At 42.4% G+C, this 17210-nt stretch overlaps 1 protein-coding gene across 5 annotated transcripts in view; it reads right to left on the bottom strand.

Annotated features, from left to right (window-relative positions):
• Nucleotides 1–17210, bottom strand: part of LRIG3 (leucine rich repeats and immunoglobulin like domains 3) — a 53102-nt gene that overhangs the window by 21329 nt on the left and 14563 nt on the right. For 3 of the 5 annotated variants that reach the window (XM_086403931.1, XM_086403927.1, XM_086403928.1), the window contains exon 4: nt 17038–17121. The exons of the other annotated variants lie outside the window; for them this stretch is intronic. In XM_086403931.1, coding sequence (XP_086260057.1) covers nt 17038–17121 — 84 coding nt within the window. The remainder of the gene's footprint in view (nt 1–17037; nt 17122–17210) is intronic. 5 annotated transcript variants of the gene reach the window in all.

The raw sequence follows: 17210 nt of genomic DNA, 5'->3' as shown, positions 1-17210 counted from the left end.
CCTGAATAGCCACATTTGCCTGCTATCAGTCAAATGGATCACTACGCATACAGAACATCCCCACTATCGTGGAAAGTTCTCCTGAAGATCACTACACTAGACCACAAATGAAAAAACAAACATAAACAAGACAAAGGCCAAGTCAAAGCTATCAAACGGTCATCAATACAACAGTTTTCAAGGGGGAGATTCAACAATAAATGACAATCTTGCTAGAAAACAGGAACCAAACTGATGTGCAAAACCATCTTAACTGTCATATCAGACCAGGCAGCTTGGGCTTCTGAGATTATCTACTAGGCAAGAGAAAATAAAATGTCAAGGGAGAGAGGCTTGGATGATGGCAGAGTGTACCTAAACAGAAGGGTCTTTTCTTCACAGCCCAAGGACAACGAAACAATCTGAAGGCTCTAAGTGGAACTTCGTATGTCGTAAGTCACATGCTGCCATTTCTAGGCATTCAGTTCAGTTCAGTTCAGTCGCACAGTCACGTCCGACTCTTTGCGACCCCATGGACTGCAGCACGCCAGGCCTCCCTGTCCATCACCAACTCCCGGAGTTTACTCAAATTCACATCCATTGAGTTGGTGATGCCATCCAACCATCTCATCCTCTGTCATCCCCTTCTCCTCCTGCCTTCAATCTTTCCCAGCATCAGGATCTTTTTTTTTTTTTTTAAATTTTATTTTTAAACTTTACATAATTGTATTAGTTTTGTCAAATATCAAAATGAATCCGCCACAGGTATACATGTGTTCCCCATCCTGAACCCTCCTCCCTCATCCCTCCCCATACCATCCCTCTGGGTCGTCCCAGTGCACTAGCCCCAAGCATCCAGTATTGTGCATCGAACCTGGACTGGCATCTCGTTTCATACATGATATTTTACATGTTTCAATGCCATTCTCCCAAATCTTCCCACCCTCTCCCTCTCCCACAGAGTCCATAAGACTGTTCTATACATCACTGTCTCTTTTGCTGTCTCGTACACAGGGTTATTGTTACCATCTTTCTAAATTCCATATATATGTGTTAGTATACTGTATTGGTGTTTTTCCTTCTGGCTTACTTCACTCTGTATAATAGGCTCCAGTTTCATCCACCTCATTAGAACTGATTCAAATGTATTCTTTTTAATGGCTGAGTAATACTCCATTGTGTATATGTACCATAGCTCTCTTATCCATTCATCTGCTGATGGACATCTAGGTTGCTTCCATGTCCTAGCTATTATAAACAGTGCTGCGATGAACATTGGGGTACACGTGTCTCTTTCCCTTCTGGTTTCCTCAGTGTGTATGCCCAGCAGTGGGATTGCTGGATCATAAGGCAGTTCTATTTCAAATGAGTCAGTTCTTTGCATCAGGTGGCCAAAGTATTGGAGTTTCAGCTTCAGCATCAGTCCTTCCAATGAATATTCAGGACTGATTTCCTTTAGGATGGACTGGTTGGATCTCCCTGTAGTCCAAGGGACTCTCAAGAGTCTTCTCCAACACCACAGTTCAAAAGCATCAATTCTTTGGTGCTCAAGCTTTCTTTACAGTCTAACTCTCACATCCATACATGACTACTGGAAAAACCACAGATTTGACGAGGTGGACCTTTGTTGGCAAAGTAATGTCTCTGGTTTTTAACATGCTGTCTAGATTGGTCACAGCTTTTTTTCCAAAGAGCAAGCTTCTTTTAATTTCAGGCTGTAGTCTAAAATTAAATCACCATCTGCAGTGATTTTGGAGCCCCTAAAAATAAAGTTTCTCACTGTTTCCATTGTTTCCCATGTATTTGCCATGAAGTGATGGGACTGGATGCCATGATCTTAGTTTTCTGAATGCTGAGTTTTAAGCCAGCTTTTTCACTCTCCTCTTTCACCTTCATCAAGCTCTTTCGTTCCTCTTTGCTTTCTGCCATAAGGGTGGTGTCATCTGCGTACCTCTACACATAGTCTTAGGTAAACCTCACTTAAGAGGAACATTTAGACATGAGATTGTATGTGTATCTTTGTTACCAATAGCCACATTTGTAGAGTGCTTTGAGTTCATTAATATATTTCTGACCAGAGGATTCTTGCAAATACTAATGCCCGAGGCCAGAGATTTGTTAATACTGAAACACTCCATTCAATAATGTTCAGGTAACAAAAGATGCATTAAAACGTTTCTGGGTCTGTAAATTGTTAAGTTCTTTTGCATTATTATGATTCATGTGCCTCTCACCACAGGAGCACCTCTCGTGTATTTCCACAAAATCCTCTGCTGCATCTGACACAGCACTTTTTATGCTGTTGGTCTCTTCTGCCATACTGTGAGCTCCTTTGAAACTGTGTCTCTACCCCTCAGTTTTGGAATGTGCATGTGTGCGTGCCAAGTCACTTCAGTCCTGTCCGACTCTTTGAGACCCTATGGACTGCAGCCCACCAGGGTCCTCTGTCCATGGGATTGTCCATGCAAGAATACTGCAGTGGGTTGCCATGCCCTCCCCTTCAGGGGATCTTCCCAACCCAGGGATCGAATCTGTGTCTCTTACATCTGTGTTCGCAGGCAGGGCAGGAAGCCCATTTTAGAATATATAAGGAATCTAGTAACACTGAGGACATATTAAAAGCCAAGACCTATGCTAGACATTTTTCATATATTATGCCATTTAATCATAACAACATCTCTCTGGTGTTTAAATTAGGAACTATAGCTTTTAACCTATGAAGTCTAAGCTCTCCCACCTCGCAGAGTAACTCCCTATTGGTCCCGTAGCACTCCCTGAAGGCTGTTTCATTGAATACAAACATAGTTTGGTATGAAAGTGCTTACATGAAGATGCACCTCCAGAAGGGCCTGCAACTTCTCACACTTGCAAAAATGCTGAACTACTGATTCCAAACTCCTCTGGGGGTGCACACCAGCTCACTGAGCCATCATCATGCCAACACTGTGTGCCCAGTCACTCAGTTGTGTCCGACTCTTTGTGACCCCATGGACTGTAGCCTGCCAGCCTCCTCTGTCCATGGGATTCTCCAGGCAAGAATACTGGAGTGGGCTGCCATTTCCTTCTCCAATGCCAACACTAAGGAGGCCCTAGAAATGGGGTCTCACTCCAGGTGGATTAAGAGGAACCCAGGAGTTTGCATGTGTTTGGCACCCAACAGAGTAGAAGGCCAGCTTCCCAATTACCTACAAATGTCAGGTGCTGCTTTTCCCAGTAGGGGAGAAAACAGGCCATACATTTTAAATCTATTCCAATAACAAAGCACTAACAAAATTCTCAAAACAGTGTTGAAAAACCTCCATGTGTTACCTCTAAGGACTTGTCAGGGAATTGTCTTTTTTAACCCAAGTCATCTAAAAATCTAATGCCATTTAAAAAATAATCCTACATAAGGCAACAGGCATGGGTGATTTATATCCTAATAGCTGAACTCTGTGAAAATAGTAAGGTTAAGCAAAAGGCAGGGGGATTAGCAGTCCCATGTATAAGTTACAATTATCAAGCTCCTGAGATTCCCATAAAGTCTTAACAGACTTTGTTTAGAGTTAAGTCAGCCATGACCTCTGATTCTGACCATTTCCCGCATCTGGATTCATCATCATGTAAACCCCTTGATCTAGCTGTGAGGTACAGGGTAAGGCAAGTGAGACAATTAGTCAGTTTCTACGTCCCGGAGATGGATTCAGTCCAACAGACAAGCCACAGGGCCACAGGGTCAGGGTGTGTGGGTTTAAAAAAAAACCACATTTCGGGGGACAAAAATGTTCTCTTAAATGCATTTAGCCCCAATGTTTGCATTACCAGGATGTCCCCTCCACCAAACAGCATAGTAACCCTGAAGTACCCCCTCTCATCTCCTTCCCTCCCTGTCTGGTCTGTAGGCACTGCCTCCCATCAAACTCTGCATCTGGTTTTGGTCCCCAGGTTGTTTGGGCCTAGCTAGCAGAGCTATGCTTCTATTTAACAACAAGAAGAAATAGCCATAGGTTCGCAATAAATGGAGCAAACTAGTAATTGGTGGGAGGGAGAGGGAGACCCACAGGTGTCTATCACGTTGCTCAAAGAAGGCTACAAGTTAGATAACAGGCCACACAATCTTTGGTTTGTGTATTCGTTTGTTTATAAGGTAATTATGAACAAGGTATTAAAACTGCCAATTACTTGAGTGACGAATAAAATTTTCCTTGCAGTTAAAGTGTGCTCGGGCCAAAGCCGGCAATTTCCTGAGCTGCACACCTCCTAAATTGCAGTGTGAAAGTGCTCAGTTATAAATGGAGCCTGTACAGTGCGTCTTTGTCAGCGCTATGTCCCAGTACAAAAATCCCTCACAACTGCCAGGATAATGGGCCCTGTATCACAAAATTTTAACTCTGTTCTAATGGAACTGAATTAAATCCAAATACCAGTTTCATATTAGCTCTCGGATTAACTGGCAAATAACCACCTGATATGTACCAGTTTAAAAAAACAAACAAACTTGTTCTCTACCAAACAAGAAGGGTTTTTAAAAAAGACAACTACATTTAAAAAAATGAGTTTAAAAAATCTTTTTAATCACTTAAAATCCTCAAAATAAATGTATTTCATAACAGAGTGGGGTCACAAATAACCACTTGTAGGAGACAAAGATTCAATTCAACTCTAAGTTTCAATTTTTCTCCAAATATGGATAAATGCCAAAATTAATGAACACATTAAAAGCACTGCAGCTAAATAATATTTTTGGCAGAAGATGTGCAATCTTTTAACAAATAACAAAACTGTGTATCTTTTTCCATTACTTAAGTTAATGCGGAAATGCCATCCTTCCATTGAACAAAAACCTGTACTCTTAGCAATGGAAGGCATCTCAGCCTTGTGCAAATCCATCTTAAGGTCCACGAATATTTTGGTTATTTATGCTTGTTGATAGTACAAGGCGTTCCTTGGTCACATCACTGCTGAGGTCAAGTATAATCAGTCCCTTGTGGACAAATACAGACTTGGGGGCTGGGTCAGTTGGAATGCAGATGGTGGCCTTAGGCTGCTCAGAGGCCATGGGAAAAACAGGAGGCCCAGGTATTTCAGCCTTGGCTTCTCAGGTCCAACAATGATGGTCTCACTCTGTCGCTAACTTTATTTTTCAGCCTACTTTGCCAAATACCTTTAAGCAGAACCAAACCCAACTTACCACTTTTATATGGTGGTATTTGCTCTGAGTGTGCTGATGGCCTGGCAGAGAACAAGAGGGATGTCATCCCTGACCTCACAGCACTGCAATTCTAGTTGGGGGAACAGGCAGGCAAGAGGAAGCAGCCACCACAGGGACACGTGAAGACGAAAGGGCAGACTCCTAAAAAGCGGCGGGAGGGGCGTGGGCACCAGCAAACTTCCCCTGGCAAAGGGGAGGCCAGTACTCTTGCCTGGAAAATCCCATGGATGGAGGAGCCTGGTAGGCTGCAGTCCATGGGGTCCCAGAAAGCAACTTCACTTTCACTTTTCACTTTCATGCATTGGAGAAGGAAATGGCAACCCACTGCAGTATTCTTGCCTGGAGAATCTCAGGGACAGAGGAGCCTAGTGGGCTGCCGTCTATGGGGTCGCACAGAGTCGGACACGACTGAAGCGACTTAGCAGCAGCAGCAGTGCTCTGAGCAGAAGCAAGGGACCTAGAGACTGTCAACAGAGTGAAATAAGTCAGAAGGAGAAAAATAAATATCGTATATTAATGCATGTGGGCGGAATCTAGCAAAATGGTATAGATGATTTTATTTGCAAAACAAAAACAGAGTCACAGACACAGAGAACAAACATGGATACCAAAGGGGAAGGGGAGGTGGAACAAATTGGGAGACTGGGTTGACATATTTACAGTACTATGTATAAAACAGATGACTCATGATAATCTACTGTATAGCACAGGGAACCCTACTCAATGCTCTGTGGTGACCTAAATGGGAAGGAAATCCAAAGGGGAGGGACTATATGTATACGTACAGCTGATTCACTTTGCTGTACAGTAGAAACCAACTCAACACTGCATACTCCAATAAAAATTAATTTAAAATAAAATATAAACAAAGGGAATATTAAAAAAAGGAAGTGAGAGCAAGGCAAAGCGTTTTCCCCTTCAAGAAATGGAAGAAAGCCTTGATGGTGGGAGGTCCTGAGTGGAGACGGGAGAAACAGGAAGCACAAGAGTGAGGAGCTGGGAGGAGACGAGAGTAGGTCAAGTGGGACCCTGTAAACCACGTTAGTCATTTGGCCTTTATCTCAAGATCACTCACGCAGAGGGGCGAGGACAGAGGCCTTCACGTGGTGGCTGACAGCAGCTGACGGACGTGTTGGAGAGGCTACTCTGGCAGCAGTGGGGAGAAAGATGGGCTTGGGGACAGGCAGGAGGAGGTGCAGAGGAGGGATGGGGGGAACAGTGTGGTCTGCCTGGACACCCATTTTGTGAGGGATAGCCCCATTCTTCCTCTGGTTTGCAGGGCTCAGGCTGTGCTTTCTCCTCCACTGACATATGGGCTCAGGTTTCAAGTTCTGCAGCCTCTGGACACTGGGACCCAGTTCCCCTCCACGTGACTCACTGCCCCGTGTGTTGTCTTGTGTATACGAGAGTCCTCAAGGGGTCCCCTTCGAAAGCAGACTAGGGCCCCCTCTTGCTCAGATGTAAGATGCCACTGACCAGAATAGCCCAGTTATGGCATTTCCATGTCTGCAATCCCTAGGAACATGGCAAAATGTGTAATTCTCATATGTGAGAAATATGTCTGTTTGTTCTCATACTCTGAACCCTGCAAAGAATGTAAAGGTGTGAAAACTGTTAGTCACTCAGTTGTGTCTGATTCTTTTCAGACTCCATGGATTGTAGCCCACCAGGCTCCTCTGTCCATGGGATTTTCCAGGCAAGAATACTGGAGGGGGTTACCATTTCCTTCTCCAGGGGATCTTCCCAACCCAGGGATTGAACCTGTGTCTCCCATGTTGGCAGGCAGATTCTTTAGCACTGAGCCACCTGGGAAGCCCTCATGCAGTCTTAAGTGGACATAAACTGTGTTAGTTTATTTCCAAAGTTGGAGAGCAGAGTCCCAGAGTGGAAGACTCTTCGTGAGGAACCAGAATATCAAGTTTTATCACACTGGAATGCCTGAAACCAATTAATCCTGAAACCAACTAAACTGTAGCTTCTTGGTGAATAAGAGATATCTGTCAATGGTCTCAACTGTCTCCTGCCTGTTAGACAACATAAAGGCAGCTGAAGGTTCTGCAGTTTGTTGTGTAAAGTCATGCAAGTTTGGCTGTTTAGAGAAGGTATGCACATGTGGCATTTTCCTTTTAGAGAGGATATGTGCAGTGAAATTTAATCTGAAACCATTTTTTTTAAACATGCTGCAATGCCCTCTTTTCTTAGAATACATTACTTTGACCACATCCATGAAGTCTAGTTCAGTTATTGCAGCCAACAAATTCCTGAGTCCATGGTCATTCCATACAACCAGGGAACAAGCACATTAACTGTACGAACTGGGACAATCGGCCAGGCCCCAAGGAAATGCTGATTGCTATATATAACTTGTAAGTCACCAGTTTAACACTATTTATAAAGGTATTACAAGTTGTAAAAGAAAACATTACATTTGCAAATACATTAAAGGTCGTTTGTATTTCCAAAAATAACCTCTCTTTTCTCCCCATCCCCACCAAAAAAAAAAAAAAAAGCTTCCTTGAAAACTACCTTGGCTGGAATAACTAACCCCGTTATATTAGGCTTCTTTTAGCAAAGAACCTCTCCTGTGCAGATAAAAATAAACTGTCTCTGCTCATCTTTTTTCTAAAAATATAATTAAGAAGTTTCATTAAAAGAACACATGTTTAGACTGGTCCACTGGGTCCTGTAGCATCAAAGGATAAAGCCAATTGAGGAAGCTTCTGCAAGGAGACAGATTCCTGATGAAGCATTAGTGATCTGTAAGGAGCACAGAATCCATTCTTTCAGCTAAACGCCAGTTCAATAGAAAAATATAATTATCTTTGGGATCAAGAACACGATAAAGATGTCCACAAAGTTTTAATACAGAGATCCTCCAATAATGAGGGCCCGGGTGGCTCCAACAGTAAAGAATCTGCCTGCAATGCAGGAGATCCGGGTTCAGTCCCTGGGTTGGGAAGATCCCCTGGAAGAGGAAATGGCAACCCCACTCCAGTATTCTTGCCTGGAGAATTCCATGGACAGAGGAGCCTGGCAGGCTATAGTTCATGGGGTCACAAGAGTTGGACAAGACTAAGCAACTAACACTTTCACTTTTACAAGATTGAAAAAAGAATATAGGTAAAAGAATATAGGTAGAAAATGCCCTTGTGCCACACACAAAACAATCCTTTTTTTGATCCCCCAAATATACATTCTATTCAGTCCTTTCATGTAAACAAAATTTAAGGACAGGTCCTAGAAGACACCAGGATCCTAAACAAGATACTTACTGAACAATTGAATTTGAAATAACTGAATTATATACGATAAAAATTAACTCTAATAAATTAAAATTTTTTTCCCTACCTCTCTTTTGAGGCAGGGTCTTCCACAGTCATTTTCACAGGTCAGACCACTGCTGTGACTAATCTGTGACTTTAAGTCTTCCCACAAGCTTGTGGTTTACTTGTGATAGAAGAAAATCTCTGATTCATCTTTGGTTCTCAAAACTCAAGAATTAAATAAATGGGTTCATGACCATGAAGTGACCAAATACATCTTGATTAGTCTTAAAAACTCTAGATCAAGCTTTAGATTGGCCAGTAAGGATGTACCTAAACTGTGGTTCAAGATGCGTATGTACATCAGAAAGCAGTATCATCACTACAGCTTCCAGCCAGAAAAAGTGAACATACACTGGGATTCCACATGTCAGTCAACCCGCCAAAAGTAGGGTCTCTTTGAAGCAGCAGATCATAGCACAGTTCCCCAGCAAGGAGATTCTGATTCTGTTCCCACTTGTGTGTCTTGATCTACCATACGGAGTGAACTGATCTTCTCACTGTCAGTGGGAGGAAATGGAAGGAAAAGTCCTCTTCCAGCTCTAAGGAGTTGTGGACTGGGATGACAAATTCTGCAAATGACCAGATTCACTGCAGAGGCTTCACAGAACCGTCCTATAAAACCGTAGCCTCTTACAGAACCTGGTCTCACTTTGGCAGGGGACTTCTTTCCTGTCAGAGTCCCACTGCCTGGTTGCCCAGTCTTTCTTGGTTTATTCTCATTTTCCTGAAGTATATCCTTCACTAGCTTTCTAAAAAATCAAGTGCAGAGACATGTTCTTTTTTCATACTTGGTAATGTCTTTATTGACAGCTGGCTGTGGACAGAGCTGAGACGAGAAATCCTGTTCCTTAGGATTCTGAAGACTGTTTTACTCTGTCACAACATTCAAGGATGTTAAGTCTGGGGAGCAGAAGAAACACAGCTTCTCAACAGCAGTGTTCTTAAACTGCAGCAGGCATCAGAAGTGGGGCAGAGGCCTGCTGAGGTACTGATTGTTGAGCCCCACACTCAGTGTTTCTGTGTTAGTAGGTCTGAGGGTGACCTGAGAATCTGCATTTCTACCAAGTTCCCAGGTGACACTGATGCTGTGAGGTTCACACTGGGAGGACCACTGCTGATCCTTACAGGTGACCTGCTTTGCATTTTAATTTTCCTCCTCTCAGAGCTTCTCCTTAATCGTGATATTCTAAAATTGCACAGTAAGATTCCCTCAGTATATGTCATTTTAAAATTTTCATTTGCAGGCACTCAGTATGGTCTCTCAAGTTAGAAATGTATGTTCTTTAGCTCTGGGAAATTTTTTTGTCTCTTTGATAATTTCCTCTTTTCTATTTCCATAGATGTCTCTTTGTGAATTCTATAGATTTCCTAGTTCATCCTCTAAGTTTCTTATTTTTTCCTCTCCTGTTTTCCATCTTTTTGTCTTTTGGTTCTTCTTTTAGAGAGTTTTTCAACCTCCTTCCAACATTTCTATTATCTTTTTAAAGTGTCTGTTATACTTACTTTTTAAAAAATAATTTCCATTTCCTCCTCAGTTTCAGTCTGCTATTACATTTAAGAGTCCCGTTCTTCTTTTCCGAAATATTTATTATTATTTACCACACTTTTCTTGTTTAGTGGATATATATGTTCTCTCTTCTTTCTAGAGATACAGGTTGTTTCGAAGTTCCCATCTCCCTCCATTGTCCCTGGTTCCCTGTTCCCATGTATTTCAGACTCTGACTCGACTTATAGGAATTCTATCAATGATTACTATGTATAAAGTAGATAACTAATGAGAACCTACTGCATACCTCAGGGAACTCTACTCAATGTTCTGTGATAACCTAAATGAGAAGGAAATCCATAAAGGGAGGGGATATATATACATATAGCTGATTCACTGTGCTGCGCAGTGGAAACTAACACCACATTGTAAAGCAACTATACTCCAATAAAAATTAATATTAAAAAAAAAAGCCAGTGGTCACTGGCTATCTGCTCATATTTAGTGAAAAGCAGCCCCCAAAAGCTGGCTGAGCAGGGTCTGTTTCACAATGGATCCATACACATCTGTCTGATGGCTCAAGCCATCCAGCCTCAAGGCTGGTGTAATAAGCCTGAAGGCTAGTCTCTAGGAAGGTGAACAGAAACGTAAGCTAAGAGGAGGACTGTCACCCTCATATTCAGACTGGACTTAACTTCCCTGATTGCAGAAGATGCTATCCTCAAGCCTCACCCCTAGCCTCAGCTGGGCCTGTGCCGCATATCCCCAAGAAGTTTTTTCAACTCTCTAGAAAGTCAACTTCCAGTTTTCTGCCTCCATTAAAGGAAGGGCGGTCACTTGGCTTTAAGTTCTGGAGGGGGAATCTGGAGGTCCATTTCACCAATCCCCCATTTTCAGTCCTATCCTGCACCCCTTTCTTGACCAGCTTTGAATTCTTGAAGCATTCACAGAAGCATTTTTGCAGCAAGAAAAGCGTTTATTTTGGGATCCACTCTCACTAAGCCATTTACAATTGGTGTTCTTGCTTGAAAAATTGTTGTGGCATCTTTTGTTTGGACTCTCTCTCCTCCTGTTTGTCTTTATTCCTGTCTGTGTGCTTCCTTTATTTTCATTTTAAGGGGGTTCTTGTTTACAGCAGAGTGAAGCAAAAGTGCTCAGTCCACCAGGCCTTATAGGATGTTTTCAATAGTCATCTGATCATTGAATAAAACCAGCTTTTCTCTTAGATATTCAAATTAGATATTCTAACAAAAATATTAGCCTATGTAATTTTACCTTAAGATGATACTATGAACCAGAAAACATGGCATCATTATTCTGAACGTCAAATTAGTAAAGAGCTATCATACAGAGGATTCATCCTGTATGAACATATCAGGCTAAATGAAAGTCATTTTATTTTTTCTGATACGGTCCACAGACCAATGGACTAGGAAGGAACATCACAGAATGTTTTGGTTTAATAAAGTACTTAACTTGTCCTTGTGAACAAGAGAAAGTACACGTGGTGGTGATGATCCTACAGGCAAGCGAGTTCACACACTGAGTCTTCAGTCACAGACTGGCACGGACCTTTGGGGAAGATGCTAAGTGGCTGCTGCTAAGTCTGCTGTCCGTGTTTGTATGAATACAGATAGAGATGTGAATAATCAAGTGCACACACAGCAGGACTGCAAGTGTCATGATCCCAAGCCCTTCAACAGACTAAAATGATAGTCTAGAAGCAACTAGTGAAATTAAGCTGGGGAAAGGCAGTGTTTCGAATTTTTAATCAAGCATTTATAAAGGCCTACTTGGAGGCAGTTCTTAGGAGAATGACAACAGACTTGGGAATCTTGGCTGACCACAACTCAATATGCGTCAACAATACATCACAGTCCTTAGAAAGCTAATTTAATCTTACACTTCATTATCATCCCATATTCTGGTCAAGAGATATGGTCCACCATATTCTGCATTAGACCACACCTCAGGTATTTTGCTCCGAGCACTGGGTTTTAGTGTCATACGAGAGGATGAGTGTAAGGGGAAGACTTTCAGAGTCTAGATCTGCACTAGCCACTGTAATAGCCACGGGCCACGTGTGGCTCTTCACATAAAATTTAAAATTCCATTCCTCAGTCACACCAGCCACATTTCACACGTGCAGTCTCCATGTGTGCAGCAGGGACACATGCAGGCCACACCATGGTGGACCACACGTTTCCATTATCACAGAAAGTGCTCCTGGACCGCACTGGTCTAGACCCCATGTCATCCAGAAAATGGGAATTAGAACTCGTGCTAGAAGAGAAAGCTTTAAGCAGCCCTGACAAGTTAAGACTTCTAAGTGCTTGAATGTAGAAAATAGACTGGAGTTGTTCTCCCCAGTGCACAGAACTAGGAGAAGAGGCAGAAGCTGTTGAGAGAAAGAGCCCAGCTTAACAAATAAAGATTCCCAACAATTAAAACTATTCCAAATGGAATGGCTCCTCACGCAGGAGTGGGCTTTGGTCCCTGAAAGTGCTGAAGAGGAGGCTGGATAATCTCTCTTCCAGAGATGTCTCCACAGGGAGAAATGTCTCTTCTAATTCAAAGTTACAAGGACTGCATGCAAACACTCAAGACTAACAAGACACGGGTTCTGACGGATTATATAATCTAGCAAAGCATTTCCCTCACCTTTTTACTGATGTTTACATATGGACGGTGATGAAGTGAAAGCAAGATAGATAGATAGGAGGAGAATAAAAGAAAAGAGGGACTTATATGGTGAACTGCCGAATGTCCTGATTCTGTAAACATGCATTTGTCTTTAAAGAGTACTGCCCTCCCTCCCAGGTCAGGACCTTGAGCAGGACATCACGGCCATCAGTGATGAACTACAAAAGCATCTTACTTTTTCTAAAAAAGTTATGCTCATTTTTATTCTAACTCTGTATGTTCATTTTGTTATAAAACCATTTAAAATTGCTTACCCACAGTAAACCTGACAGTCCAAGAATGTATACCAGGCTTATCCTGTGCTAGATGGTACTTGCCATGAATATTACCTTCATATTTTACAATGCCTTCAATCTCACTCTAGAGACTACTCTATCAGCTAAAGCTTTCTGGAGAGGGAAGGAGAAGCAAGGCAGTTGCTTGGAAGTGCTAGAAAGGAGGTGCTAATATTTATAACTGCCCTTTTTTTCATGTCTTAAATTTAGTACTTAAGCAACTTGCAGACAGAGAGAGAAAGGGAGGTGCTGGTTAGAGCCCTGTGTCATTGTTCTGGTCTCTCTAACAAACAATGAGAGCCTGAACCTCTTGACTATGGAAGACAGCACAGATTGTGAAAGAAGGAAGAGAAGGAGGAAAAGTAATGAGGCCAGGATACAGACACATGTTCAGTCTTGCCTCCCCAAACATGCAAAGCAACTGGTTGTAACTTTTTGTTTTGTCTGTCTTGGCAGCACAAGCCTCCTTCAGCAGAGAGAGATCTCTGGCAGGAGTTGCATTTGATACTTCAAAGCAGCCAACAAAAGGCTAATGTAAAATTGAGGAAAAGGATGAGAAAATGGTATAGGTTCAGGATAAACACTGGTAATACAGGAGCTCTTGCAGCAAGCTATACTGGAAAATCAAGTTTGAGGGCTAGCAGGTCAATTTTATGGGCTCCTAAACTACCATTGAAGAAAGGTGCCCAATGGGCCACCAAGTCAAGTCTAAGAATGTTGTCACTTTGGAAATAAGTTCTGTTAATAAAAACAATTTTAAGTGTGTGCAGAGAGATAAGAACAAAAAGGTTAACTGACTAGTTTCTTTTGCAATTAACTATATGTTAATTTGGACTGGGAAACTGATTCAGTCATTCATTCAACAAACGTGGACTGTTTACCATATGCCAGGCGCTGAGCTCCACAGCAGAGTAACAACAGGGATGAAGAAAGACAAGATCTCAGCTTTATAAGGTTTCACTCTGATGGGGGAAATGGATATGAAAGAATCACAAATATACAACAGAAAAAAAAAGAGACTGAATATATAACAAGGTAGATACTATAAACAGAGAAGACATAACAATGTGGAAGGTGGACTTAGCAAAAGCTGGGGGAGGGTGAATATTCCAGGTAAAGGGATTTGAGGCAGGAACAAGCTGGGACATTCCTAGAAGTGAGGAATGATTCTAGAGAAGGCTCAGTGGGAAAAGAAGACTCAGGTCACGCAGAGCATTGCTTATCTTGAGAAGGATTTTTGCTCATGACCTAAGAACAATGGGAAATTCCTAAAGGGTTTAAAGAGCCACAACATGATCACATATTTATGTTTCAAACACAACCACTGTAAATCGAAATTCAAAAACCTAGCAAACGTGTATTCTGGGGATCAGTTTATGACTAAAAGTGAGGATAAACGTAAGAGTATTACACATATGGCTCTGTGTACAGTAAGCTCTCTTGTGTGCAAAATATCATATAAACATTTTAAAATCTAATAAAAGATTACAACTTATCATATTAAGATGCTTATATGTTTGTTTTGTAGGACTTGGGCTTAGGGAGCTCATTGCCATGAAACACAGTAATGTCTGGTTTGTTTGTACTGGTGAAGGTGGTGGTCCTTGAATGCAATGTCCTTCACATATGAAGACACTAGTCCTTTTTATTCTCATATGGAGAGCATACATTTGGGGATGAATTTTCCAGTTAAGGTGCAAATTCCTTAGGCTTATCTACACCCACATGTGGGTAAAGATGGGATATAGTTTGTGTCCACTTTATTAGAAGCCTGATTCCCCAGAAATTTAAGTTCTAATTTTGGCTGAAGCTTCTCCGAAATTTCCCTTAATTTATATGATGACCTCGTTTCAAATACTAACTTATACAGATTTTGATTAAACAAACCAAAAAAAACCTGTTTTTACCTTTGAGCTTTTACCTCATGGTTATAAAATTACTTAGCTACACCATCACTTGAAATCATATAAAAATGCTTGTCTTTCCCACATGCAGCTTTGTTTCTGAGCTGTGGGCTATTAAAATATCAATATACTTTAAGAGTTATAAACTGAATGTGATGAATCATTTAAATAAACTCTGTGCCAAGAAACCAGGCAATAGTCTCTTAAGTCTCCCAAACTGATTTTTCATTAATCTGATTTTGGGAATATAACAAGAAATGCACGCTCATGGACAGAATTCCCACTTGATACAGTTCTGGATTCCATACACAGATAACGTCATACTGCATTATTTGACTTCTAGTCATTAGTTCAACTCTACTCCTTTTAGCATACAGAAGTCAAGGCTCACATGATTCCCGCTCCACGTCAATTTCCTTTTGTGGAAAACTAGAAGTGTGGCCCTAGCACACGGCAGGGCTCAGGGGACAGACAGCCCTAAAGGTGGATGGATAATAGGCATTTGGCAAATCATAACTGTTAATCATCAAAGCTTTGTTATTGAGTTGACTATGGCCCTTGACTCTGAATATGAACACTGCTTAATGACTACTTGAAAAACAGTAGAGAAGCAGAATCTGTGCTAAATTGAACTGCAGTGATTTCATTCCCCTGCTTTAAAAAAAAGTCAACTACTCTCCAAACCTGTAAAACACTTGAGCTGATCCCTGTCAAAGTACCCAATCTCCTTTCAGGTCCAGACCTCACTCACCCTTTCACTCCACACATTGAAAGGACAGCCTTCCTCTGCTTCTATCATCCAGGGCATCTCCTCCTTGGAGATGTCTTTATTCTTTATTGTGTCTGCCCATTACATTTATTCAAAGCCCCTGGACAGCAGAAGCCAAGTTTTCCTTTGTTCTCCAGCATTAAGAACACAGAGCTTCCTCAGAAGCTCAGAGGTAAAGAATTCACCTGCTAATGCAGGAGACACAGGTTTTATCCCTGGGTCAGGAAGATCCCCTAGAGAAGGAAATGGCAACCCCCTCCAGTATTCTTGCCTAGAAAATCCCATGGACAGAGGATCCTGGTAGGCTACAGCCCATGGGGTCACAAAGAGTCAGACACGACTGACCCGCTAAGCAACAATGCAGCACATCGGAGTGCTCTGAACCCATCTTACAGTTATGTAAACCTTCAGGCTGGGAATGTTGTTCATTTATTAATTGTAGTTGAGTGGTGGTCTTGGATTAGTCATTAAGTCATGTCCAACTCTTGTGACCCCATTAACTATAGCCTGCTAGGCTTCTCTGTCCATGGGATTTCCCAGGCAAGAATACTAGAGTAGTTGCCATTTCCTCCTCCAGGGGATCTTCCCGATCCAGGGATCAGACCTGGATCTACTGCATTGCAGGAAAATTCTTTACCAACTGAGCCACTAGGGAGGCCCTTATTTGAGTGCTCACTGATTGTTTTTAACCATTTGAAGAGAGCAAAAGTTTTCCTTGACCACTCATCCCAAATGCCAAGCTCTCCCTCCCTCATCTATTGCCTCCAGGATAATGTTTCTAAATTCTTCCTTCCTCCTGTGACTCTCCTGTTTTAGACTCCACGGCGCACGGGCCCCCTCCCTGCTCCCTAGTGCACTCTGACTGTATCAGCAGCAGCTGCGGCTCCTCATGCTGTCCTGAGTCCTTTCATGTACAACCTGACACTTGATCCTTCACCGGAACCACACGAGGTGGACTGGCAGACATCTACACTGCTCCTCCCGATAAAGCAGAGTTCATTAGCTCTGCTTCAGGTCAGGTGGGTCATTAGCGTGAGTCAAAGGAAACCTGGGGGCCCCATTCCTTGCTCAGATCTCTACTTCCGCACAAGGGCCCGAGATCTCTCGTCCACTGAGATGTTTAATCAGAACCTCCTATGTGGCAGAGAATGGACTGGGCTGCTGAGGGAGCAGACATGAGTCCTACCCTGGAGTAAGACGGGTGACAAATGCCAAGGGAGAACCACACAGACTGCACTGGTGGGAGTTTCATATCTGAAGAAAGAAAGGTCATCACCCTTCTCCAAAGTCTACAAGAACAACTGTTCATGCCACACGAATTGCTAAGACTCCCTATTAGCCCGGATTATTGTCTGTAGCATATAAATCTGACCAGACCTCTGAGGGAAGGCGGGACTCTCATACCTTCTTGCATCCCAAAGCATCTCCCATGCAGGAGGACATGTGATGAGACAGTACCACATCTCAGGCAGCATCAGGTTCTGAAGCCTGGGGTGGGGGGGAATCATCTATCATTGATATATCCGTGAATCCTTATCCAAGTGATCCAACCCAATCGAAAAACACCGTATGCTCGT

The sequence above is a fragment of the Bos grunniens genome, chromosome 5 (assembly GCF_055505025.1).
Source record: "Bos grunniens cultivar Pamir isolate PY7600 chromosome 5, Bosgru_T2T1.0, whole genome shotgun sequence".
Lineage (NCBI taxonomy): Eukaryota > Metazoa > Chordata > Mammalia > Artiodactyla > Bovidae > Bos > Bos grunniens.
This window is presented reverse-complemented; position numbering and strand designations above follow the sequence as displayed.